The 27,974-nt window shown below is 42.2% G+C and overlaps 1 protein-coding gene across 2 annotated transcripts in view; it reads left to right on the top strand.

Moving 5' to 3' along the window:
* LOC120319349 (vascular endothelial growth factor receptor kdr-like) overlaps nt 1–19,938 on the top strand; it is a 191,545-nt gene extending 171,607 nt beyond the window's left edge. For both annotated transcript variants that reach the window (XM_039368128.1, XM_039368129.1), the window contains exons 26-30: nt 204–309; nt 1,966–2,090; nt 4,140–4,218; nt 6,395–6,495; nt 18,990–19,938. In XM_039368128.1, the coding sequence (XP_039224062.1) occupies nt 204–309; nt 1,966–2,090; nt 4,140–4,218; nt 6,395–6,495; nt 18,990–19,188 (610 nt within the window). In that variant the 3' untranslated portion in view covers nt 19,189–19,938. The remainder of the gene's footprint in view (nt 1–203; nt 310–1,965; nt 2,091–4,139; nt 4,219–6,394; nt 6,496–18,989) is intronic.
* Nucleotides 19,939–27,974: the final 8,036 nt, after the last annotated feature.

Genomic DNA, 27,974 nt, shown 5'->3' with positions numbered 1-27,974 from the left:
ATTCATCAAAGCCGTGCTATTAAGAAGGACCTTTGTGCCACACCGAGTGGACATTTTGACTGAATTGTTATCTGCTGGCTTCTCTTTCATCTGAAAAAATAAATTCTGATGGCCCAACAGGGCACAGGGTTGGCGAGTAGAAGGATGGATGGATAGCTCTTTGTCAGTTTTAAAATTCAGTCACCATTTTTAATCCCGTGTAGCTACCAGACCATGTTGGACTGCTGGCATAGTATCCCAACCGAGAGACCCACTTTTACCAACCTTGTGGAACGTCTAGGGGATCTGCTCCAGGCAAACGTACAGCAGGTAAAATGCAGGAGAATGGTCCCCTTTGGGTGGAAAACACTTCAACTAAATGGAAGCAAAAAATCTTCCTGCAAGTTAAATTTTAAAAAGACAAGTTTTATAGTTGGATAAATAAGGGGGACCATGTGTGGTTTCTTAAGAGTCTTGCAAACAGCTAAAGAAATGCTGGTATCTAAATAATATGAAAGAAACGTAGCAAAGAATAACTAGTTTGGCACCTAATGTTCTGGATTTCTTCTCAATGGGCTAACATAGGGACTATGTACATGCTAGGATGAGCTTCAACCTCAGTGTCCCCAATTGAACATGATGCCCTTGTAATTCTTAAGTCTGATCTACTTCTCAGGATTGTTGAACAGTTGAGGGAACTAGGTATGTCTAGCCTAGTGGTTCTCAACCTTTTTAATGCCACGACCCCCAACCGGTTGTAAGTCGAGGACTATTCAACCAGTCGTAAGTCGAGGACTACTCAACTGGTGCAGCACCATTTGCAGAATAGGACTTTTGGCAGGCTCAGCAGGGCAGAGACAGCCTTGACAATTCCTATTGGCTTTTGAAAGCCAATAGAATTAGACTCTAGTCAAGAGAGTCTATTCTATTGGCTTTCAAAAGCCAATAGAATAAAAGGGAGTAGCACAGCTAAGGAAAAGGGGAAAAAAATGGCGGACTGTGTTGTTTGGCGACCCCCGTGAAATGGTCGTTCGACCCCAAATGGGGTCCCGACCCACAGGTTGAGAACCGCTGGGCTAGCCTATCGAAGAGAAGGATTAGGGGGGACCTGATAACTGTCTTCCAGTATTGGAGAGAAAAGGTGATTGATTGATTCTCCAAAGCAGTTGAGGGCAGGACAAGAAGTAATGGGTGGAAGCTTCTTAAGGAGAGATCCAGCCTAGGAGTATGGAGAAATGTTCTGACAGTAAGAATCATTCATCAATGGAAAAGCTTCCCTCCCGGGGTTGTGGGTGCTCCATCGCTGGAGGTTTTCAAGAATAGCCTGGGCAACAATTTGACTGGGAAGGGATAAGTTCTCCTGCCTTGAGCAGAGGTTGGGCTAGAAGACCTCCAAGATCCCTTCCAGACTTATGATTCAATGTTCTATGCCCACTGGTCCAAGCTTTACTTCTCTACATTCAACTCCTTGGAAGATTAACAGATAAGTGTTGAGCAAAGGAGCCACAAGGGAAAGGAAGCAAAGAAATTTAATAGTTTAGGCAGCATACAGAAACAGTGGCCCTTGAGATGTTCTTGGATTATAACTCCCATCACCTCTAGTTGTGGATGTTGAGAGTTGAAATTTAGAACATCTGGATTAAGGCTCCAAATATGCCAGTTTGGTTAAGGCATCGGCCTAGAAAGTGGGAGATTGTGTGTTCCAGCCTTGCCTTAGGCACAAAGCCAGCTAGGTGACCTTCTTGGAAACTGTCTTGATAACTGTAGAAATACTCAAAGAAAAGTGTATGTTGGACAAACTACCATGGCTAGTGCATTGCCAAAATATTACAGCTGGGTCCCAGAGAGATAAAATGGAAAATTTAATCTCCTGAAGGCTTCAGGTGAAGTGGTCTCCTAAGAGAATCAGAGGAATGTGACTGTTTATGATTTCTGAAGTCAAGAAAGAAAAATGAGCCTCAGCTTGTCCTGTTTTCTTTTCCCAAGGATGGGAAAGACTATATCCCACTGAACATTACCTTGTATCCTGATGGAGAGTCCAACCCGAAGATCTGCATCTTGGAAGAGAACGTGAGCAACTTCATTCACCGCTGGAGTGCTATAGAAGCAAGGTAAGGAAGCAACTTCAAGCAATGAAAAAACTTTTCCCTACCAGAAATGACCGTCTTATTGATTAATTCTGTTCTTCGTTTTTTCCTCTTTTTCTCATCTTTTGAAAGAGTCTGTTATTGTTCCTCGACTGATGCGAATAGATGTGAAAGCCCAGATTTGTAGACTGTAAAATATGTCTACTAAAAAGTCTAGGATAGCCTGTAAAATCTCAAAATTGCCCCTATGTTGCCTTGTTTAATCAATACTGAGACACAGCCATTGATCTCATTGTAACAAGCGATCAGAGAAGCCCTAAAAGTTCTGGATGTGATAGAAGTAGAAATACACCTCTTTTTTGCAGCATCTCCAAAGGAATTAATGGATTAATGTGTTCCATAGAGCAAAGTAAGCACCTGGAAGGAAAGGTGGATAGCAGTGGAAACTAAATTGTGCCTCCACTGTATTTTTGCAGCTTCTCCAGCACTCTTACTGGCTATTTCCTTTATTCCTAAGAACATACCAGGTGTGGACATGTTCTATTGTAAAAAAATATTGGTCTAAAATTCATAGATGGTTAGAAAAGATGATGAAAATCCCGATAGAATTTAAACCAGAACTGTTCCTGTTAGGTATATTAAGACCTAACTATGGCAAAGAAAATGATTATTTAATATTACATGTATTGACAGCTGCAAGAATAGTATTCGCCCAGTTTTGGAAAAATGAAAACCTACCATCAGACCAGATTATAATTTTGAAAATCCTAGATTGTGCAGAAATGGACAGATTAACATTAGAGATGAAGGAGAAAGAGGATTCAATCTTCTATAAAACCTGGGGAAAATTTTATCAGTGGGTTGAAACACGTTAGAATAAGAAGAGATTTTAGAGCTTTATCATATTAAGTATTAAGCTTGATGATTGGAAATAGATGTTATGCTATCAACTATGTTAATTATTTAAAGGAATATTACTGTTTTACCAAATGTCAGTTGTAACTATACCGATTTATTCTTATAAATGTCTAGTATTATATAAACAATAATACTCAATATGAAGACCCGGACGACAGCTTGTTCGCTAAATTATGTATTTACTGTAGTTATCCACACCCTGTCACCTTTATCCCGATTTCCCTGTACCCGCCCCAACCCCACTTTTCCCTACCCATATAAAATCTAATAAAATATATTTTTTTAAAAAAAAAGAACATGCAGGTGGCTTAAATATGAGCCAGCACTGTGTTGCAACTGCCAAAAAAGCCAATGAAGTCCTAGGCTGCATCAACAGAGGGAGAGTATCAAAATCATGAAAAGTCTTACCACTTTATATACTGCATTGGTAAGACCATACTTGGAATACTGAGTCCAGTTTTGGTCACCAGGATACAAAAAAGGTGTTGAGACTCTAGAAAGAGTGAAGAGAAGAGCAAAAAAGATGATTAGGGAACTGACCAGAGTGCTTGTTAAGAATAGAACAGGGGTCTTCAAACTTGGCCCTTTTATGACTTCTGGGAGTTGAAGTCCACAAGTCATAAAAGGGCCAAGTTTGAAGACCCCTGGAATAGAATAGCAGAGTTGGAGGGGACCTTATAGGTCATCTAGTTCAACCCACTGCTTAAGCAGGAGACCCTACACCTTTTCTGATAGATGGCTGACAAGTCTCTTCTTGAAGCTCCCACAACTTCTGAAGGCAAGCTGTTCCATTAGTTGATTGTTCTCACTGTCAGAAGATTTCTCTCTATTTCTAGGTTGAATCTCTCCTTGATCAGTTTCCGTCCATTATTCCTTGTCTGGCCTTCAGGTGGCTTTGGAAAATTGGTTGACCCCCTCCTCTCTGTGACAGCCCCTCAAATATTGGAACCTTGCTATCATGTCTACCCTGGTCCTTCTCTTCATTAAACTAGACAAGCCCAATTCCTGCAACTGTTCTTCGTATGTTTTAACCTCCAGCCCCCTAATCATCTTTTTTCCGGTATCTTACTTTCATGTGAATGGACAGAAAAGATCATCCCCCCCTTAATGACCATGTGTGGGCAACCCAAAATCTTACCTCCTCTTTATTTCCAGCATTAACTCCAAGAACCGGCCATTAAGTGTGAAGACCTTTGATGAGGTGCCTGTAGAGAAGGGGAAGATGATACATGAGGTGAGCTTCAACCAGACTTGTGTTTTTCACTGCCCACCTGAAAGTGGCCACTGTTAAGGGGAAGATCTGCAAGCAGGAAACAGCTAGGAAATCCATCCCTGAATATAAATAACTATCTGAAAAGGAACAAACAATTGAAGTGATCCAGTGATACAGATTACCAATAGGCGCACAATGTACCCAATATTTTTCAGATAAATTGCATTGTCATGTATGGGTTTATCCTGCCATATTGAGCGCCATCGTGGTACAGTGGTTAGAATGCAGTATTGCAGGCTACCTCTGCCCACAGTCTGGAGTTCGATCCTGACCAGCTCAAGGTTGACTCAGCCTTCCATCCTTCCGAGGTTGGTAAAATGAAGACCCAGATTGTTGGGGGCAATAGGCTGACTGTGTAAACCGCTTAGAGAGGGCTGTAAAGCACTGTGAAGCAGTATATAAGTCTAAGTGCTATTGCAGTAAGATACAGTATAATAAGTTGGTAAACGTGCCAGCCAAGTGAGCAAATCTAGGGAGATGGAAAAGGAGAAGAAAGCATCAGCCACTATTATCCAGGAGAAACACAGAATATGGTAGTACCTTGAAGACTAATTAACTTCTTCATGAATAGCAGCTCACTTATCAGAGAGTGGGCTTTTGCCCCAGTGCATTTGACAGGCTTTTGCTCATAGATTTTATGCCCAGATAAAATTGGTTAGTCTTAAAGGCACTACTTATTTTCTTACTCCAACCAATTCTTCCTTGGATATTGGCGAATAGAAAAAAAAAATGAAAGAAAATCTCAAGATGGGGGAAAAAAATGCATCAGAAGCCTGTCACATTTTTCCAACCCTGATGAACTTCAAAGCATATCATATTTGATAGGCATATAATGTGATGATGGTTTCTTGACAAATGTCCAGATTTGGGGCTGTTCGTTGAGGTTTAACGCATTATGTCTAACTGCAAGTTGGGATACCAGGCAAAGGCAAGGGAAATCTCACATCAGCTTTAGTCCATTGGGTTTAATCATACAGCAGATGTAATGTTCCACAATGCATCTTAGGAAGACATTTAAAGAGTCGTCGTTTGGTGGTAAAGATGCATTTTGAATGCAGAAGGCCCTTAGTTTAATCCCTCACCTCTCCAGGTAGCTTGGAAAACCTCCTGCTTGAAATTTGGAGGAAGCTGCAGCCAATCAGTGTCAACAAAGTTTAGTTAGATAGATCAGAGCTCCAGTTTAGGAGAAAGCAGCCCACCCCTGTTCCCTGGATTCTTACCTTGGACTTTTGTGTATCTAGAACTTCAAGTATGAAAAAATTAAAGGAAGGAAAGTAATAACTGCCCTTTCTTATCTGTTTATCTTCCCATCTTCCTTCCTTCCTTTCCTCCCTCCCTCCCTTCCTTTTCACAATTCATTCCCACCACACCGTTGCATCCTTCATTTTATATGGGTTTCTAAACGTTATACATTTTTGCCTTGTAAAGCACCCTCCTCATAAAGCTGAAGAGGTAGTTTACAAGCTAAGCAGAAAGCAGAAGTGGAATTCAATGAAACAGTAGCCAGCTGCAACCCAGATGGTTGGGGGGGGGGGCAGAGATTAGGCCATTTCTCTGCCCAGAGTATCTCTGAATTTAAAGCAGAAAATTGAGTATGATTCCTACCAGATTAGATTTCTCATGATCTTAGTAGAATGCTACTACCGTACAAAAAAATAATAACACACAAGTCACTACCCCCACTGCAAAAAACACAATATTTGGTGGCAATCTCGTCCATTTTTTTTTTAATGAACCCAAGGTTCAGGTTGGTGCACAAAATCCCTGGTCCATTTGAGGCCCCACTTTATTTGATTTATTTCATTTAAATTATTTAAACTGCCCAGCAGCCAATGCTCTCTGAGTGGTTTGCAATAAAACACATTGTAATACTTTGAATAAAAATATAATAATGTGTAAAATAAAAACTCACTGTATAATCTAGCCAGTGTCAAGGCAGGTTTCCCAAAAAATTAAAACTGTGTGACTGTAAATACAATTAAAAGGCAGCAAAAAAGCCAGGGGAAAACCTGGAAAGGGAAAGTGATCTTCCTCTGGAGCTAAAATGATTCCTGCTTGGGAGCCACTCTAGCCTCTGGCTTTGAATGAGCAGCTTTCAGAAGCACGCCCTGAATCTCTTCTTCCTCCTCTCCTGTAGGATGGTGAGTCAGATAGTGGGATGGTGTTGACCCTGGATGAAGTCAAGAGCCGGAAGAGGCTGGAGATCCGGTCCTGGCCATATGGAATCATGGCTCTTGCGTAAGTATTGATACTGTCAGAGCGTGCACAGTCTTATTGCACTGAGATAAGCCAGGAGTAAATACAGTAAACAGTGGCTTGTATCAAATGGTGGTTTATCTTACACTATCTACAATATCATACACCAGGAACAAATATATATACACTTGCAGGATCCAACAAACTACAATTACAGCAGGAAACGGAAGAGAGGGAACACAGCAGCAGAGCCTTCCTTTTATTCAAAGGCTCTTAAGGAGATACAGACCCAGCTGGCTCTTAAAGGGACACAGACCTTGCTGAGTCATTCCCATCATTACATCATATATTTCATGTTATACAAGCTGGTTAGCTTCTAAATCATTACCTTGGCAGATACTGTTGATGGTGGTTTGTTCTCCAGGCTTGCTGTTTAGTTTCCAAAACATTTCATCACCAGCCTAGGTGACATCTTCAGCGGGACTTTGGTTGAAGTGTCTTGTTCGTCTCCTCTTTTATTGAGCTCATGTGGTCATGTGGTTGGTGTGTCATGTGACCGGCTGGTCATGCTGTGGCATGCCATGGGACTGGCTGGTGATGTCATGTGAAGGTCACCAAGTGACCCACCAACCACATGACCATGAGACCCACCAACCCACGTGAGCACATGAGATCAATAATAGCAGAGACGAACTGACACCAGACACTTCAACCGAAGTCCTGCTCAGGATATCACTTAGCCTGGTGTCGAAACGTTTGAAAGCTGTACAGCAACAAACCACCAAAAACATGGGGAAGAGAAAGGGAGAATGAGGTAAGGGAGAGAAAAAAAGGGGAAAAAAGGCATCAACTTTCGAGTTCCTTCTGTGCAATAGAGTATCGACTTCAAACCTCAACTTTTTACTTTTACAAAATATTGTAAACTGGCCATTTTATTAATGTCAAATCTATCTAACTGGTAAAGCCCACAATCAAAATTTCATTTTTTTCCACCTCAAGAACAAAATCTAGAAGCAGTTTCCACATGGCAATAAAAGCTTTCGTATTCTTTTCTTTAATCAGTACATTCAGTTTAGCCATCTCTGCTAGCTCCATTGGTTTTTGTAGCCATTCCTCCGTTGTAGGAATCGATGTGGTCTTCCATTTCTGAGCGTAGACTACTCTTGCTGCTGTCAACATACAGAACATCATTTCTAAGTATTGATACTCTGTGGCTTCTTCTTGGCTTCCATATCTAAAGATCTTGTGGTCTAGTCATCTGCCCAGAAAGGGCACAAACCAATAATGACACACAAAAGAATCATTCACCTTAGATTGCCAGAGTCATTCCTTTTTCTCTTCCTTCCAAATTTGAGCATTGCTGATGATTATGATTTGCAAAATGATGTTTAGACCAGATTTGGGGGTTTTGCCTACCCGTCAAGTCCTTCCCAAGGATCTGGGATAGGCAGATGTTGTTTAATAACATTAAAGGTACTGTCAACAGGAGGTAATTATAGATAGCCCTCAGCTTACGACCGCAAGTGAGCCCACAATTTACGCTGCTAAGTGAGATTTGTTGAGTGAATTTTGCCCCATTTTACGACCTTTCTTGCCACAGTTGTTAAGTGAATCGTTGCAATTGTTAAGTTAGTAAGTGAATCTGGCTTCCCCATTGACTTTGCTCGTCAGAAGCTTGCAAAACGTGGTCATGTGACCTCGGGACACTGCAACCGTCATAAATACGAGTCAGTTGTCAAGCATCCGAATTTGGATCACATGACTCTGGGGATGCTGCAATGGTTGTAAGTGTGAAAAACAGTCATAAGTCACTTTTTCTGTACCTTTGTAACTTTGAACTTTGCCGTTGTAAGTAGAGAACTACCTGTTTTGGAATGGTAAGCAGGGTCTCCTGCTTAAACAGGGTGTTGGACTAGAGCAGGGGTTCTCAACCTTGGCAACTTTCAGACTTGTGGACTTCAACTCCCAGAATTCCTCAGCCAGCAAAGCAAAGCTGGCTGAGGAATTCTGGGAGTTGAAGTCCACAAGTCTTAAAGTTGCCAAGGTTGAGAACCCCTGGACCTCCAAGGCCCCTTCCAATCCGATTATTTCATGTTTTGTGTTCTAAGTAAAGCTGCATTTTGCAACTGACTGGTGGGGATTGTCTTACCCTGCAGCAGTAGTTTCATTAAAAATCTGAGCACTGTCAAATATTTGATGGCCTCTTTGCTACAGACGATAAAACTGGAGTATTTACTCTCACGGCTGCTAAGCAAATGTGGCCTATGGTCATAATACATCGCCATTTCTACTATGTAAATATTAAGTTACATTAAATATGTGTCATTCAAAAATATATAATTACAGTTACCAGTGTTGTATCAGTGTTTCTCAACCTTCCCACAATTCCCCAGACAGAATTCTGGGAGTTGAAGGTCATGCATCTTAAAATTGCCAAGTTTGAGAAACATTACATTACATAATGATGTGTGTACATTAAAACTGCTAAATCAAAAAAATCGGTACCCATTAAAAACAGTCAGAAACCAATGAAACAATTAAAGCGATTGAAGCTGTTAAGTACTGCATTGTTAGCGGAAGTGGGGGAGTCTTTGGACTTTTATACATCACACAACTACCCTTCCCAGCAGGAGAAACATCATTCAGAGGACAACATCTCTGAATTAAAGCATCAGCTAAAAGAGCACCAAAATGCACTTAAGGTTTTAGGCCCCCCAAGACTTCAGCTTATTGTCCCAGTAGGAACTCTTCCAAAGATCAGGAGCAATTCTAGACAAGGTCCCACGCATACAGCTGCCAGGGAACAAATTTCAGACAGGTGACCCTAATGAATGGTGAGGATCATGCAGAGGTTGATAAGGGATCTGAACGCTCTGTTGTGATTCCGTGCCAGCCTGTGCTCACAACAGCTGATCTGAGGAGGAGGTGGAGGAGGCATTTGAAGGGCCATCAGGGGCAGAGGGAGGCTCTGATGAATTACAAGACTCACGGTTTGATGCAGAGCCTGGGCCCTCCAGTCGAGTTCCTGATGAAGCTCAGCTGTGTGAGGAGCATGAGTCAGACCCGGAAGACCCACAGCTCATGGACTTGCTAATTGACGCCTGCACACGTTGTCAATTAGCGAGAGTAAATCAACAACAGTCAATGCGGCACCTCCAGAGTAAAAAGAGAAGGCAATGAGAGGCAACGCCTTGGGACTGCTGAATAAAGGGAGGAGGTGTGGGCGGTGCTGGTTGCTGAAGGCAACCGTTTGCAAAGTGCTTCTTGGGATCTTGGTCTTGCTTGTGACTTCTCGTTTGTTTGCATCGTGTTTCCTTTGGACTTGAGTTTTGCTGTTTGTGTTTTGGACAATTTGACAGGTTTGTCAACCATATTAAAAGAGTTTTGTTTTATTGTAAAGTCTCCAGCCTATTGCATCAGCAGGGGTTTGGTCCTTGTGCCTTTAACAAGGACGGCAATAGGCTGGGATAGAACAGGCTCAACCATACGATGAACCGATTGAAGGAACTGGGTTTGTCTAGTAGTCTAACAAAGAGAAGGACTAGGAGTGATAAGATATGATCTTCCAGTTCTTGAGGGGCTGCCACAGAAAAGAGGAGGTTGACTTATTCTCCAAAGCACCTGAGGGCAGGACAAGAAGCAATAGAATAACAGAATTGAAAGGAACCTTGGAGGTCTTCTAGTCCAACTTCTGCTGAAGAAGAAGACCCTATGCCATTCCAGACAAGTGGCTGTCCAGTCTTTTTAGAAAGGCCTCTAGTGATGAAGCATCTACACTTCTGGAAGCAAGTTGTTCCACTGGTTAATTGTTCTCACTGTTGGGAAATTTCCCCTTAGTTCTAGGTTGCTTCTCTCCATGATTAGTTACCATTTATTGCTTCTTGTCTTGCCTTCTGGTGCTTTGGAGAATAGTTGACCCCCTCTTCTTTGCGGCACCCCTCAAATATTAGAACCCTGCTATCATGTCGCCCCTACTCTTCATTAAACTAAACATACCCAATTCCTGCAACCATTCTTTATTTATTTTTTTAGCCTCCAGTCCCCTAATCATCTTTGTTGCTCTTCTCTGCACTCTTTCCAGAGTCTCAACATCTTTTTTATATTGTGGTGACCAAAATTGGATGCAGTATTCCAAGTGTGGTCTTACTAAGGCTTTATAAAGCAGTACTTTATAATGCCATGGTAAGACCACGCTTTTCTTAATTTGAAATTACATTGAGGTCCCAAAGGTGAAGTCAGAAAGATAAAATCCTGATCATTCTATGAACAAAATGTAGGAGGTGGTTCACCCCATAAAAAGTGTCTCATGAATTTCTTAAAGTGCTTGAAAATCTTTATATTAACAAAGGAATCACTTCAAGCATCTGCAGGTCTCCTGAAGTAATTTTCTGTTGTACAATATTTAGTCTATCCCATACACTCTTTGGGAATTGTAATCAGCTATTGATAACGATAATTACTGATGTGATAATAATGGCATGCTAATATCATGATAATAATGGTACTGATAATTATTCTGAAAGAAACAGAAACATTCATTCCAAGATTTAAAAGAATTCAAACCCCAAATAAAAGCCAGGTTTTCAGCTTTCACAGGTACACCAGAGCCTATGAGAAGTACATTAGTCTTATCAAGTAATCTGATAATTTACCTCCGTTGTAGTGTATTAATTACTTATGGCATTGAACTTTCAGATTTATCAATAGTACATAATATATCATCAGTGGGTAATAACCTTGTTCTGTGTTCTGCTCCAGGGATGAGACCATGCAGTTCTTTCTGCTTCTTTGCTACCATCTACTGGTTGTCTGAATCTTTCAGCTGAGATCTAATAGATCTGCAGAAAAATCTTACCGAGTTTTCTTCCTAAATTAAGCATCTCCCCGCTGGCCCAAAGTCCTTCTAAAATCTTCAGTGGCTATGCAAGGTCTACCTGTTTAGACACCACCTGTCTCCTACCTACACTACAGTCCTTTCAGCGGTTCCAAGAAGATTCCATCCCCATTTGCACTCTGATCCAGGTGACTCTGAGAGCAGAGATCAACCCCTAAGTCAGTGGTGGCGAACCTATGGCATAGGTGCCAGAGGCGGCACTCAGAGCCCTCTCTGTGGGCACCTGCACCATCACCCCAGTCCTAAGCCTTCAGCTGGGTTTTATAAAACCTTTTCGTTTTAGGCCTCCACTGCCATGTGCAAAAAAAAAAAAGGTTCAGTCAGTCAATTTCAACTTCTCACGGAAAAAAAAAAATCTTGCAAAGTTGGAATTGATTGATTGAACTTTTTAGTCCCACCTAGTCTGCCGTTACCACCACAGCCATGCCCACCCAACGGGCCACACCCAGCCAATGGGCCACGCCCACCCGGCACTCGACGATGCATAAGTGGGTTTTGGGTTGCAGTTTGGGCACTCGGTCTCTAAAAGGTTCTCCATCACTGCCCTAAGTGGCCTCAAGAACTCTCAAGGAGAGTGCTAATGACCAGGTGACTGCAAAGAAATATGATCCTTCCAACCCTCCCCCGTCCTGTCAGAACTAACCCTTCCATCGCCCCCAGCATCCTGCCAGAACCGATGAAGCTTCTTGGATGAGAAGCGAAATCTGTTCTTCTTTCTCAGGGACAAGATCAGCCCAGTTGCCTTTTGAAAAAGCACCTTTGGAAATCTACCTGTTTATATTCCAGTATCTTTATCTCCAACTTTCCAAGTCTTTAGAATGTACATGCTTCAGGAGATTAAGGTGTGTCCCCCCCCCCCCAAGGTGAATGGTCTAATAATAAATCTCCTCTTTAAAGCATTCGGTGTGTTGAGATTTGGACCTCCAGCAATCTCAGCAACTGAATTTGCAATCCCAGTGCATCTGTTATTTTATTTTTATTGAAGTTTGTTGCACTTTAAAATGGAAATAGAAGCCAAGATAATAAAGGAACAAGAGGGGGAGAAGACAAGGGAAAGGGTACAAGAGAAGTGGGAAAGGAAAATATTTGGGGGTGATGTTGTCTGTTTCTAATGCAAAATTATTTAAAAATAATTATGAAAGGTTGTGGGTCAGGGTACAGAAGGACTTGAAGAATTGGGAGAAGTTGCAATTATCCCTCATGGGAAGAATTGCAGTGATAAAAATGAATATTCTACCCAAGTTTCTTTTTTTGTTTCAAATGCTACCGATTTTGAAAAATGAGATTAACTTAAGTGAGTGGCAAAAGGGTCTTAATAAATTTATTTGGGCAGGGAAAAAGCCAAGGGTTAAGTTTAAAATTATGCAAGACTTCCGTGAGAGGGGTGGATTAAAGGTACCAAATTTGAAATTATATTATGATGCGGTGGTTTTAACACTAATTAGTGATTGGGTAAATTTGACAAATCCTGAGATACTTCATTTAGAGGGATGGGATTTACTTTATGGGTGGCATGCCTACCTAATATTTAATAAAAAAATGGATTGGGTCTTTAAATCTCATATTTTAAGAATTTCTCTACTTAGGATTTGGAGAAAATATTACAAAAGTGATTTTAAAGTTCCATTATGGGCTATACCTTGGCATGCGATAGAAGGAATAAAAAGAGGAGTAAAAATGGATATGGTGTCTTATAGTCAACTACTCAGATGGGATGGGCAAAAATGGCAGTTAAGATTACGGGAAGATTTAGCGCAAGAAAATATTATTTATTCTTGGTTCCAATATAGGCAACTAGTAGATAAATGGAAGGTGGATTGCAAATTGGGTTTTCTTAGAGAAGATGGAAATTTTATTAAACAAGTTAAGGACCAAAGACAAACCCATATTAAGAGAATTTATGGGGTATTAGTTGAAATGGATTCAGAAACGGAATTAATTAAAGATTGTATGATTAGATGGGCGCAGAATTTTGGCGAGCCAGTTCCATTGGACATCTGGGAAACTATTTGGGTGAGAAATGTCAAATTTACACAAGCACAGAACCTTAGGGAGAATTTTTATAAAATGTTTTATAGATGGCACCTTGATCCACAAAAAATGTCTCTTATGTACCCTGACGTGCAACCTAAATATTGGAGATGTGGTTATAAGGATGCTTCCTATTATCATATTTGGTGGTCATGTAGAGAGATAAAAGCATTTTGGATCAAAATATGGTGGAATATCCAGAGAATTTTTAGAAGGAGGGTAAAATTTACTCCGCAATTATTTTTGTTAGGCATTGTTACAGATTGTGATACAAAGGAGGTTGTATTGATGTTAATTTTGATTACAGCCGCTAGGCTGTTAGTAGGACAATATTGGAAGAAGGAATCTTTGCCTACATTGCAGGAATGGTTTCTTAAAGTAGCTTATTTGGCGGAAATGGCAAAGATTTCGGCTTTCTTAAAGCAACAAACTCAAGAGAAGTTTTTTGCTGTTTGGGATAAATGGATAAAATTTACACAAATTAGATTGGGTATACAAAAATATCATATAGCTTTTTCATAAGTTTTATTCTATATATATATATATAGGTATTTTTTTTTCTTTCCTTTTTTATATATAAATATAAAATCTTTAATTTAATTTCTTATTTTTACTTTTTAATTTTTAATTAAGCCTATATCCTGCTCTGGGAAGCTCAGGGGGGGGAAGGGAGGGTTTTTGTGTGGGGTGGGGGTTGGGGTTTTTTTTTTTTTATATGTAATGTTTAGTTTCCTTTTTGAATATGTTGTCTTTTGTTTTGTATTGTTTTTGTTTTTTTGTAAAATTTATAAAACTTTTAATAAAAAAAAAAAAAAAGAATTACCTCTATTAGTTACACCAGTGGTTCTCAACCTGTGGGTCGGGACCCCATTTGGGGTCGAATGACCATTTCACGGGGGTCGCCAAACAAGGCTGTCCGCCATTTTTTTCCCTTTTCCCTAGCTGTCCTACTCCCTCTTATTGGTGGCCACACCCACTTGGGGGTCACCACAACATGGGGAACTGTATTATGGGGTCACGGCATTAGAAAGGTTGAGAACCACTGAGTTACACACTGATAGCAAAAACAAAATATAAAGAAATCTGTGAGGCAAAAAAAAAAAAGAGAGAAGTGGGAAAGGGAGGGCAAGCAGTGGCTTCCTATTTTTTTCAGTGCAGCAGAAAATAAAACATGGTTACAATCTCAGGTTTTGGGGTTACATGTTTAATATGAGACATTTCTATAACAACAAATCAATCTAATCATCAAAACCAAATAAAATCAAAGTTTGATTCTGTTTCAAGTATGAAGTCCAAAAGTGGTCTCTAAGGGGAAGCAAAACTGAATAAATTCTTTTCTTTAATTAAAGCAGTTAGTTTTGCCATCTCTGCTAACTTCATCACTTTTTCCATCCATGCTTCCACTGTGGGAGCAATCCCAACATATGTAGACTGTGCCAAGTAAGGAAATATCCAGAAATGAATTCTCTCTCGGTTTCCCCATCAGCTAGAATGGAGGTCTCCAAACTTGGGCAACTTTAAGACTTATGGATTTCAACTCCCAGAATTCTGAGAGTTGAACTCCACAAGTCTTAAAATTGCCACGTTTGGAGGAGACCACTGAACTAGAATTCAAGAGGCATAAATGGATAGAACAAAGTTGTTAATGACACATCTCTCTTGGTTGAAAATATTTATTCTGGACTCATTACAAATGATCCTCTTCATTTTCTGTAAAACTTCTGGTAAGCTCTTCCAAGTCTGGGTGGCTTTTGAACTTCTGAGACTTCTCCCTTTCCCCTTTGTCTTGTGTTTGTTTTCTTCCTTGAGCTGGGGGTGTGAATTGGCATGCCCAAGTGTAGTTTGCTCACATCAAGCATTCGGGGAAGGTAGACAGAAAACCTTGATGCTGGGATCATGCAGGGAATGACATGAGATTAGGGAGAGAGAGAGAGCAAAGCGCCAGCGGACAAGTTCTGAGCAAGCATACTGAATTTAGAAGGACTTGGACTTTGCTTAGATCTCCCCTCCACTCAGTTGCTAAACTCATAGAGAGGAAGGCTGAATCTTTGTGTGCGACAAATGAAGTTTTCCACTGAGTGAACAAAAGCTCTCGGAATTCAAGGCCACGTATTCATACTGAGAGTCTAGACCAGGGGTCCTCAACCTTGGCCCCTTTAAGACTTGTGGACTTCAACTCCCAAAATTCCTCAGCCAGCTCACAAGTCTTAAAGGGGCCAAGGTTGAGGACCCCTGGTCTAGACAGTGTTGAGTTTCACAGTGGAACACAGAGATGCCACTTACCTTTTATGCCATCTAGAGAAGGTATTGTTCTAAGCTCGGAAATAATTAGGGCTAAAAATACAAGAACACAGAAAGGTGTTTTCACCAAAAAGTGATTCTGAGCCCCTTTGGCCTGGTATTGTTATCATGTTAAGTAGCAAGAACTGGGGTTCAGGGAGGAAATTCTCCAAGTCTACTTCCAGGTGCTGAGGACTGAAATTGTAACCTTTAAGTACTACTCGGATGTATCCAGAAAATCACCCTCTTTTTATCTTCCCGGATTCCTGGAGAGATAAAAACCAGTTGTGGCATGTGATGCTGGTGGAATAGAAATGCCAACTATGAAAATTGGAAAGAAGACATGATAAAAGTGAAAACTTAACCTGCTACACTATCCTTTAACTAGCCAGCTGTCAGTTGCAAACAACCAGACACCCCCCCCACACACACACACACAAACACACACATGCAGATTTCAAGCTAACTATTTTATTATGGTCACTTTTTGTGACTTTAATAGAGTTTTGTCACTGCATCCAGTTTTGGTCATCCCATTATAAAAAAGATGTTGAGACTCTGGAAAGAGTGCAGAAAAGATGATTAGGGGGCTGGAGGCTAAAATATATGAAGAACGGTTGCAGGAACTGGGCATGGCTAGTCTAGAGAAAAGAAAGACCAGGGGTGACTTGATAGCAGTGTTCCAGTATTTGAGGGGCTGCCCCAAAGAAGAGGGAGTCAAGCTATTCTCCAAAGTGCCTGAAGGCCGGACAAGAAGCAACGGATGGAAACCAATCAAGGAGAAAAGCAACCTAGAACTAAGGAGAAACTTCCTAATGGTGAGAGCAATCAACCAATGGAATAGCTTGCCTTCAGAAGTTGTGGGTGCTCCAAGAGTCGAGGTTTTTAAGAAGAGATTGGACAGTCATTTGTCTGAAATGGCATAGTGGCTCCTGCTTGAGCAGAGGGTTCAACTAGAACAAGGCTTTTCAACCAGTGGTACAGGTACCACCTGTGGTACATTGGCACCTGGCGACCATCCTAGAAAAGTGGTAGTGAGGGAGGGGAATGAGCTGAACTGGTGGCAGCACCGCACAAGCCTGAACGAGAGACGGCTGGAGTTGCAGGGCTGTCAGGGCTCAGCGGAAGCGCCAGGATCAGTGCCGCTTTCCAGCTGATCGGTGCTTCTTCGGGGCTGTCAGGGCTCAGCGGAAGCGCCAGGATCAGCACCAGACTCCAGCTGAGCCCAGAAGAAGTGCCAGTCAGCTGGAATGTTGCAGCATCTCCAGGGTCTTGTGATTTACATTCAGATGCTTGGCAACTGATTCATATTTATGACGGTCACAGTGTCCCAGGGTTATGTGAAGTGGCCAAAACCTGCTGCAACCACCCAGCAGATGGGGGGAATGGAAACCAAACATCCCCCCACCCCATCCCCGCTGCCAATCCTCAACAGAAATGCTCACAACAATGAAAACCTCGGACAGGAGGAAGAGCGCCGCCGGGCGGGCAGGCAGGTGTCTTGCTCGGCTGTGGCTTGGGGGGCACTTTTTTTAGTGCTATTGTAACTTTGAACAGTCACTAAGCGAACTGTTGTAAGTCGAGGACTACCTGTACTTCAACACTTTTTTCCTTTGGGGGGGTCATCATGTTTTTGACGCCTTGCTAGGCAACTGGTGGTACTCGGATGTTGCCATATCCTAAAAGTGGTACAATGGGTGAAAAGGTTGAAAAGCCCTGGACTAGAAGACCTCCAAGGTCCCTTCCAACTCTGTTGTTCTGTTCTGTCTGTAATACAGGAATCTCCCCAATCTGGGAAGAATTAGATAAGACTCCAATGAATTCATGGAGGGCCAATTCTGGCCCTTTTACAGTTGTGACTGAGTCCAGACTATCTCTGTGCTTGACCCCTCCTTCCTGTCAGGCCGAGTGTTTCCCGACATCAGCTTCTCTAATCTCTGAGAACTCGTTTTGCAAATGGCATTTTGCTGTAAGGAGACTGAATTAACCAATCATAAAGATTCTGCCATAGATTTGTTTGTTATAGTAGCAAATTACCCAATCAATCAAATATAATGGAGAGAATATTCTCAATTCAAGGGGTGCTACATACATCCTTATCTTCCTCTTGTGTCATATAAGTAAGGAATTTATTTAAAAAAAAAACATTAAGGGTAAGTCATCCACTAGCCTGCTGCTTACGGAAATGTAAGAGCATGGTAAAATCAAATACATACAGTGCAAGTGAAAATTGGGTTAACCCCTTCACCCCTCCCTCTTATTGTTTACAAATCAGAAAACAAAAAAACTAATTGCAATCAATTATAATTGGCAGCTTTCCCTAATCTAGGCTCTCCCAGATGTGTTCGAATGATTGGGATTCTTGCACACAGAAATAAGGCATTTAAGGCCTGTCTCCAAAAGCAAATTTTGAATCAAAGGAATTTGAGAGCTGCAAAAGAAAAACTTTGGTGCCATGGAAAGAACATTGAGAGATTCAGTGTTGAGTCAACTGCTAAGGAAGGCAAGACTCTAATGAAATGTCAACAAATACAGAATGTTAAAAAGATGCTGGAGGGTTTTAATTTCAGAGAACGCATCTCTGGAGAAAGGAATATTTTTCTAGGAACTAATTGCATTTCATGTCTGCCAGAGGTGGTCAATCACGGGACTTGCTTTTGATCAAACTTGTCATCACTTTGATTGGAGAGTAAATATTCAATGCCTTTGTTTAAAAGATTCTCTTTAAACATGAACTGATAGATGCTGTCATGCGCAGATGCAAGGTGGTAACTGAAGATGGTGTGAGTACACGTACAAACACACATGCCTCCTTAAAAAGCTATATAATCTTGTGATCATCCAAGGCTATAGACCAGGAGTCTTCAAACTTGGCCCTTTTATGACTTGTGGACTTCAACTCCCAGAATTCCTCAGCCAGGCACGCCTGGCTGAGGAATTCTGGAAGTTGAAGTCCACAAGTCATAAAAGGGCCAAGTTTGAAGACCCCTGCTATAGACAGCTACAAGTGGCTTGTCCCTAGATTTGCATTTTGCACTAAGCTCCACATGACTGAATGATTCCATGTTAATTGGATTCACACAACACTAAGCTATAAAACAGGGCTCTCCAACCTTGACTGGCTGGGGAATTCTGGGGATTGAAGTCCACCCATTTTCAAGTTGCCAAGATTGAGAGATCCTGTTCCGGACACCCCTGCTATAAACCATGATTTTTAAACATCAGTGACTAGATTCACATGACCCATTCACCCAACTCCAGCAAACTGCTTTGTGACGTACTGTGGGGTTCGAATCCAACTTTAGGTGTTTTCTTCTGGGTCTTCTCACAGGAGGAAAGCGATCAACAAAAGCAAGGAATCCGTGTTCAACGAGCATGAGCGAGAATCCGTGAAGTACCGTCCAAGCGTTCCGGTGGAGGACGACTTGATGGAAGACTCCATTCTTCTGCCAATGGATGCCAGCCTGGAATGCCACAGCCCACCTCCTGATTATAATTCTGTGATCCAGTACTCAGCTCCTCCAGTGTAGTCAACTAGCCTGGGGTGACCGCCAGGTTTCTCATCTCTGACCATGCAGTATTTTAAGCCAGCTTCCTGGTTTTCTTCCTGCTTAATCCTGTCCTAAGTGGAGAAGGCAGACCGTGGTTTATTTGCCCTTGAAGTCAAATGCCCATTTGGCCCCGCTGCTTGCACAGTGTGAGTGGGGATTCTTTTAAGAGGAATTCTTAAAGCTGTCTTCCAAGTTCTCTGGCTTTTATTTCCTAAACCATCCCCACAAATTTATATATATTTGTTTAATGCCGTGCTTGTTTCAGTCCATCTTTTATTGTGTGAGGTTTGCTGCCTTAAAGCTCTGAACTGCACAGCAATTTTCCACTTTTTGGTCACTTTCAAAAGTTGCTAGGGAAATTCCATTCTAAACACCAAGGCTGTTGTCCAAGGATAATTATCTTCCATATTTTATGGATAGAGAGCAAACCTTAGCCTGAAAATCAGATTTACTGCAGAACCTAAAGCAATCTGCCAGAACACACCTTTGGAGAGACATGCACAGAGACACCCTCAAACTGCGAGTTATATTTAGCACCAACCAACTTGCAGAATGAGGCTGGGAAAGACTCTGTGGATAACTGTCCTCATTGTACAACAGTGTAAACCAGTGATGGCAAACCTATGGCACGGGTGCCAGAGGCGGCACTCAGAGCCCTCTCTGTGGGCACGCACGCCGTCGCCCCAGTCCTAGGCCTTCAGCTGGGTTTTATAGGCCTTCGCTGCCATGTGCAAAAAAAAAAAAAGGTTCGATCAATCAGTCAATTTCAACTTCTTGTGAGAAAAAAAAAGATCTTGCAAAGTTGGAATTGATTGATTGAACTTTTTAGTCCCACCCAGTCTGCCGTTACCACCATAGCCACGCCCACCCAATGGGCCACACCCACCCAATGGGCCCCACCCACCCGGCACCCGACCATGCATAAGTGGGTTTTGGGTTGCAGTTTGGGCACTCGGTCTCTAAAAAGTTCGCCATCACTGGTGTAAACAATTAACTAAATGCAATAATGAAAAACATAGACAGTAAAGCACAGGAAAGAAAAGGCCTCAGGTGTTTTAGTGCGCCAGGAAAGTCAGACCCCATGAAACTGTGAATTTAGAAGCTTCTTAAAAGAGGTGTAAGACTTGCTTGTTCTCTAAACCCTAAAGCTGCTAGGAATATTTTCTGCTTAGTGCATTGCAAAAGAAAACCCTTCTGAAGTGCAGGGAGCACCAGTTAAGCATGGAGAAGTTTGCCTGTTTCCCTCTCTGTGTTGTAAGAAGCAATGAAGTTAAAGTAAAAAAAGAGGCTTGCTTTGAAAAGCACTTAATTGACCCATAATTTTGTCATGGGATCAGTGGGGAAAAGACAGTAGAGTATAACCTACATCTTGTAACTTCTGGGATGTTCCAAGTTCACCTGGATGCAAATTAATTTGGATCCTGTGCCAAGCTGTTGGAGACAGAAGAATATTCAAAAAAGTCAAGGTGGTCAGGTTTTGATCAGGTAGTCACACCTTTTCTTTAATCTGTCGCCAACACCAGCATCCCCAAGACCCTTGATTCTGTGCCTTACTCTTAACACAGGAATGTAAGTAAGCGTGGAAATGTTTTGCTTGTATATGCTAAGTCTTGTGAGTAAGTTACTAGGACCAAAGAAAGCATGGCTGGAGTGTGCCTTAAAAACTTTGATTGTAGAAAGCGGTAGTCATATGATCAAAAAGACAGGGAAATACTGGGACCACCCAAATGTGTTAAGTGCCTTTTTTTTTTTTTACCTACATAGCTAAGATTAAGAAGGTCTAAAGCCACCTTTTATCATTTCCAATTTTGGGGGGAAGGCAGTCATTGGCATCCCAACCACAAACAGGTGACTCAAGATCTGTTAGCCAAATTCACAAATCAGATGTACAGTAGGTGAAACCAAAGGACATTGTGGTTGAGGAAAATGCATAAATCTTGCCACTGCTACAAAATGGAGGCTGATGAGTTGTTGAAGACTGGGCTGCCCTTTTGCATCGGCAGCCTAGCCTGGTGTGATTTCTCACAGTGAAGATCAGTGGCACTAATACCCATCACAAACATGAACTCTAGAAGCCGTTGAATCTTATTTCAACATCCTTCCTTCCTTCCTTCCTTCCTTCCTTCCTTCCTTCCTTCCTTCCTTCCTTCCTTCCTTCCTTCCTTCCTTCCTTCCTGTCTTTTGCTTCATCTATTTCTTCTTCCATTCTATTCCTTTCTTTTCCTTCCTTCCTTCCTCCCTCCTTCCACTTCATCTGTTTCTTTCTTCTTTCTTCTCCTTCCATCTTATTCCTTCCTTTCTTTTCCTTCCTTCCTTCCTCCCTCCTTCCACTTCATCTGTTTCTTTCTTCTTTCTTCTCCTTCCATCTTATTCCTTCCTTTCTTTTCCTTCCTCCCTCCCTCCTTCTCTCTTCTTCCTTCCTTCCTTCCTTTTGCTTCATCTGTTCTTCTACCTTCTTTTTCCATCCTATTCCTTCCCTTCTTTTCCTTCCTTCCTCCCTCCCTCCTTCCCTCCCTTCCTTCTTCCTTTCTCTGTCCCTCCTTTCCTTCCTCCCTTCCTCCCCAACATGCCCCTTTACTCATTGCCCTTCATTCTCTGTACCAAGTATGCCCATGGGCTGTAGCAGAATCCTTGTGTTGGCAGATGGCATTTGCTGACTTCTAAGCACTGAATCTAAAGCTCCGAGATAATTCAATAAGCTTTTTCTGAACTGGACTTTTGGGGGGAAAGGACGCCCCCCCCCCATGTCTTCCAAAGACTAAAGACCCATTCAGACTCTCCGCCAAGCGTCTCTGCCTGGATGTGATTTTTCAATTGCATAGATAAGACTAATTTTATTCTGTTTTTAATCAGCAGAATTGGATCTGTATTCCTTGCATTTTATTTACTAATATTCTTTATCCCCACTTTTCTTCCTCCTCTTCCTCCCCTCCCCTTAATTTAATTACAGTGTTCTTCTAATAACGTTGAAATATCTCTAAATATAATAAAACCCAGCCAAAACCAAGCCCCTTGGACGGCAATCCTATGCAAATTTAAAAGGAAACCAATTTCTTTGAGTTCCTTGGGGCTTACTTCTGAGTAGACCCGTATGAGATTACATTGATCAAGTCCTTTGGTTTCCAGTGGAACAGATGCCAATTTCTGCCAGTCCACAGAAGAGGGCTAAACTGCTCAATTTTGGCTGGATTTTAACCTATGTTTATAGCGTTTATTAGGTAGAAGCAATTCAAGTATAAATATGCATTGCATTTATTTAACTATGTGTATCCCTTTTTTAACTTTCAAAGAGCAGGAAATTCTGACCCAAGAGTCTCTTTTTCAGAACCTCTCACCTCTGTGTGCAGGCCAGGGACCAGTGCACAAGGGTCGCCCATTTGGGTGTTACACAAAAAGGACATTTAGCACCCTCACCCTCCTCCTTACGTTTTTGGGCATTTTGATTTTTAGTGGACGAAATTGGGTTTGAATGTTACTGCACTTTTCCGAAAACAGTGGAAAGAGTCACATGAGTCTTGGGTTGGGAATCCGACTGAAGGACAAAAGATTATTTCTGTGGTCTAAAAGAGGAATCAGATGCCCAAAGAGGTTTATTTCGATGTTATTAAATACAACTCAGGGATTTCAATCCATCAGAACAGAGCTGGAAGAGACCTTGGGGGGGGGGTCTTCTTGATGGCTTCAGAAGGCATTCAGCTGCTGGCCTTTGAAAACTTGCCTAAATATATTCAGAATTGATTAGGCAGCTCTATATTTGTTTCAAAACATTCCTCAGTCCCACAAACACCACCTTGCATAATTAATTAAACTTGCATTATTACTCAAGGCAATTTGGTGCCTGCAGGGAGCAGGCATTAACAATGGCACCCGTGTCTGGGTAACTGAAATCTTGCTTTCTTTTTTTTACAACTATCAGACCCATGTTGCACATAAAAAAGAGGTGGGGCCAGTGGTATGCTAGTCAATGTTTAACAAGCAACTATTGCTGCTGCTATGCTGCTGCAGATAGTCCTTAAGCGTCTAGGGAGATTCTCAGTCATCCAGGTCATAGTTATCCCAAAGGTGGTTCTTGACGAGGCAACCGGACTCTTGTTTTTCTCTGAAAACGTTTCGCTTTTCATCCAAGAAGCTTCTTCAGCTCTGACCGGATGGTGGGGAACGGAAGGATTTATACTCCTTGCAGACAGCTGGTTAATGCCTTGGACTGCAAGGCATTCAAACCGGTCAGTCCTAGAAGAGATCATCCCTGACTGCTCTTTAGAAGGCCAGATCCTGAAGCTGAAACTCAAATACTTTGGCCACCTAATGAGAAGGAAGGACTCCCTGGAGAAGAGCCTAATGCTGGGAAAGATTGAGGGCAAGAGAAGAAGGGGACGACAGAGAATGAGGTGGCTGGATGGAGTCACTGAAGCAGTAGGTGTGAATTTAAATGGACTCCAGAAGATGGTAGAGGACAGGAAGACCTGGAGGAACATTGTCCATGGGGTCACGACGGGTCGGACACGACTTCGCAATTAACAACAACAACATTCTCTTCCACTCCCCACCATCCAGTCAGAGCTGAAGAAGCTTCTTGGATGAGAAGCAAAATGTCTTCAAAGAAAAACAAGGAAGTCCAGTTGCCTCGTAAAAAAGCAGCTTTGGGATAGGTAATCCCCAAGTTGTGAACACAATTGGAACCAGAATTTTCATTGCTATGTGAAGTGAATCATACCCAATTTTACCACCACTGACTTTGCTTGCCAGCTAAGGAGGCTCCAAATGGTGATCAGATGTGGTAACCATTGTAAATACATGCCAGCTGCCAAGCATCCACGTTCTGATCACATCACTGGGAGGATGCTGTGATGGTTGTAAGTGCAAGGACCAATCGTAAGACACGATGGATCGTTGTAAGTTGAGGACTGCCAGTAACTGCTGTAGAGCTAACTGGAACTCTAGGCATCGTGGCTCAGCTGTGCTCCCAATTGGCTTGCAAAATTCCAGAAAATTTAATAATCGGCTCTTACAGTTGTTAAATGTGGGACATCGATTTCATGGTCATCGCCATTAAATTCATCTTTGGAGCCTCCCCACCCCAGATGCCTTGAAAGCCAGTTGGGCATTTGGGGAACTGCCAAAATCAGAATCACTAACCGAAGCCTGAAAATTGAAGACTTTTGAGGAAAAAAAATGAATTAGGCAAAAATCCTCCAAATTCTATAGAACGTCTGCCAAAACCAGTCCGTCTTTCTAGAGAATGTATGCACTGAAAAGAACCTGCTCTGTTCCTGTAGTCAAAAATGTATTGTAATTATTAACCAAATATAAATTAAAAGGACTCTATATTTATATAGCCTATGCCTGCATTGTGTTCTTTGTTCTTTTTTTGGCCTGCTATTCAAAGGTTGGCCAAAGGGATGTCCTAGGTGAATTTCCGCAATTTTGACTTGGAACTCACTTTTCTGGACATTCAAAGCATTTTTCGGTTGAGAGATCCATGGGGCACTCAATAAATCACATTAAGGCTGGTTCACCCAACCTACTAAACCCACCTATAATAAAATGCAAGTGCTGTTTTCTCCAATTCATTGTTTATTGCTGCTATTTCTACCCTCCTCCATTTCTGAAGACTCTGAGTGGTTCTCAGTATTAATATAAGACAATGAAAAGTAAACATTGATTGATAATTAATAATGAATCGATCTGATGTGCCACCATTCAGGGAAACCTTTTAGATTATTTATTTATTGATGTCAAGTCGGACTTGATTCGACTTCTGGCAACTGGCTGCAGTTTCCTTGGGAACATTTCTTTGGAAGTGGTTTGCCCTTCCTCCCCTTTCCTTTTGTTGAGAGAGAGTGACAGGCCCCAAATCATCCAGGACAAAAACTCATAATACCATTTCCTGTCTTGCTGTCTATATCAAACTGGTTCTCAGTAGATTCTTACTCATCCCCAGTTGCCTTTCTGAACAGAAATATTTCACAACCATCTAAACATGTAGTAAGGAGAGGGTGGTGTGGGTATCTGGGACTAAGCTGCTCCAAATGGGATCTGTCCAACATTGGAACAATATCGTGTTCCAATATTTGAGGAGCTGCCACGAAGAAGAGAAGGTGGACCTATTCTCTAAAGCAGAGGTCCCCAAACCTTCGGGCACCAGGGACTGGTTCCGTGGAGATGAGTTTTTCCATGTGTGGTTTTGTGTGCTTCCTGCATCCCGCAGATGGGGCTTTGCTTTGGGCAGACCAGTTGCTGGCATGCTACGGCCCAGTACCAGTCCATGGGCCAGGGGTTGAGGACCTCTGCTCTAAAGCACCTGGAGTCAAGACAAGAAGCAGTGGATGCAAACTAATCAAGTAGACATCCAATCCAGAACTAAGGACAAATTTCCTGACAGAACAATCGACCAGTGGAACGGCTTGCCTCCAGAGGTTGGAGGTTTTTAAGAAGAGACTGGAGAGCCATTTATCCAGAATGGATTTAGGGTCTCCTGCTTGAGCAGGGAGCTGGCCTAGAAGACGATCAAAGACTCTTCCAACTCTGTTAGTCTGTTATTTTATCACCAAGAAGGACTGAGCCCACTGTTCCTTAAGATGCCATTTATTTGTGGGTGAAGAGATCTTCTCCAAGTCTTTTCTACTACATCTTCCTGAATGGACCAATCCAGTACAGTCATAGGCAGTCATAGAACTATGCAGAGTCCTGAGCATTCCTTGGGCTTTAAGTCCCAATGTAGCTTTAGTTTATAGCCTGACTTCTATAAGCTGACTGGAGTCACTGTGAGTAAGTTTCACGGTGGCAATATAAATATGAAAATCTATTATCTACTTCAGGGGTCCTCAACCTTGGCAACTTTAAGACTTGTGGACTTCAAATCCCAGAATTCCTCAGCCAGCAAAGCTGGGAGTTGAAGTCCACAAGTCTTAAAGTTGCCAAGGTTGAGGACCCCTGATTCTACTTGCACTTGCCTTGGACACTGGAGCTCAAAAGTCCTCACCTGCAGCCAACTGGCTTTTTCTCTTGTCTAGTTTAATGAAGAGAAGGATGAGGGGGGACATGCTAGCCATGTTCCAGTATCTCAGGGGCTGCCCCACAGAAGAGGGAGTCAAGCTATTTTCCAAAGCGCCTGAAGGCAGGACAAAAAACAACGGATGGAAACTCATCAAGGAGAGAAGCAGCCTAGAACTAAGGAGAAACTTCCTGAGAACAATTAACCAGTGGAACAACCTGCCTCCAGAAGAGGTGAATGCTCCAACGCTGGAAGTTTTTAAGAAGAGACTGGACAGCCATTCGCCTGAAATGGTATAGGGTTTCCTGCCTGAGCAGGGGGTTGAACTAGATGACCTCCAAGGTCCCTTCCAACTATATTATTATTATTATTACCTACAAATGCAACTGGGGCAGCCTCTCTTCTGCAAAACAAAATAGCTGTCCCTCATCTTTGGGACCATCAGAGCCAGAAAAACTGTCTTCTCCCATTCTACTTTCTAGGCTGCAGCCTGTGTCCCGAAGCAAAACTTTGGACAAAATAAATCTCTGGAGTCCCCAAAGGTTAATTTGCCTCTTCATAAAACACACACTTCTAAATTGTCCCCGGCTTTCCACCCCATCTCCCTGAAAGGAATGTTGACCTTTTCCTTTGTTCCACTCGCCAACTTTGTTCTGTGCTGTTGACGCCCCGAGCAAGGGTGTCACAAATTATCTTTGCAATAGTGCAACCAACAATAAAGCATGGTGTGAGGCAAGGAGAGTAAATGGGAGAGGAGGAGAAAGCAAGGAGCTGCTCTCTGATTAAGGACACATGCCATAGCGGTATTTGCTTGCAGGCCTCTGTTTGGCTTCCCCTTCAGGTTTCTCTCAAAGGCTGGAGAAGATTAGAACAGGGGTCCTCAACCCCTAATCTGTGGACCGGTAACGAGCTGCAGCATGCCAGCAATGGGTCACCATCCACAAGATGCGGGCAGCACACAAAACCACGTACCCTCCTGTCCAAGGAAAAACCTCTCTCCATGCAACCAGTCCCTGGTGCCCAAAAGGTTGGGGACCTCTGGATTAGAAGATGTCCACATCTTATTAAAGAGGAACATTCAGGAAAATGCTATGGGATAACTCAGACACCTAGAATCAATCAGGAATCTAGCAGAATCTAGCACACTGGATGGCCTCCCTGTGCAGAGTTTCTAGTTTTTTGCAATGTATTGAATTCAAGGGGGTTGGGTTTTTAAAACATGTACAAATTAAATCACGGTCTCTTTGGTGCCTGCTGATTTTGATTAGCAAACATGGCCTCAAGTCAACTCCTGCTGATTGCATGGCTCCATGTCCAGCGTTAGTCACTTCATCCCGTGCTTAGATAGAGGGGCGTCTGCAGAGAGGAATCAAAACTCAACATAATGAAGCAACTGGGGGATTCAAGTGCCCATAAAAAGAACCAGGAGTTTAATCACAGAGACTTTGACAATAGAAGAAAATACTTGTAGCTCGGGGTTGAACTTGGCACTCGGTGAGCTTAGTTTTTTTCTTGCACATGTTTCATTGCCTAACAAGGTAACATCATCAGATCACCAAAAATATCCCCACCAACAATGATAGGACAAGCCATTAGTACATAAACAGAGGGTGTGGCCTAGGTAAGTAATGAAACGTCTGCAAGAAAACAACCAAGCTCAGAGAGCATCAAGAACCCCACAGTTGCTCTCCTCCTCCTCCTCCTCCTCCTCCTCCTCCTCCTCATCATCATCATCCTCTCCACACGCCCCACTCCCTTCTAGCACTGATAA

Source organism: Crotalus tigris, unplaced genomic scaffold (assembly GCF_016545835.1).
Source record: "Crotalus tigris isolate CLP2741 ecotype Arizona unplaced genomic scaffold, ASM1654583v1 scf7180000020640.449710, whole genome shotgun sequence".
In the NCBI taxonomy this organism is placed as follows: domain Eukaryota; kingdom Metazoa; phylum Chordata; class Lepidosauria; order Squamata; family Viperidae; genus Crotalus; species Crotalus tigris.
The sequence above is the reverse complement of the archived record's forward strand: the minus strand, read 5'-3'. Positions and strand labels throughout refer to the sequence as shown.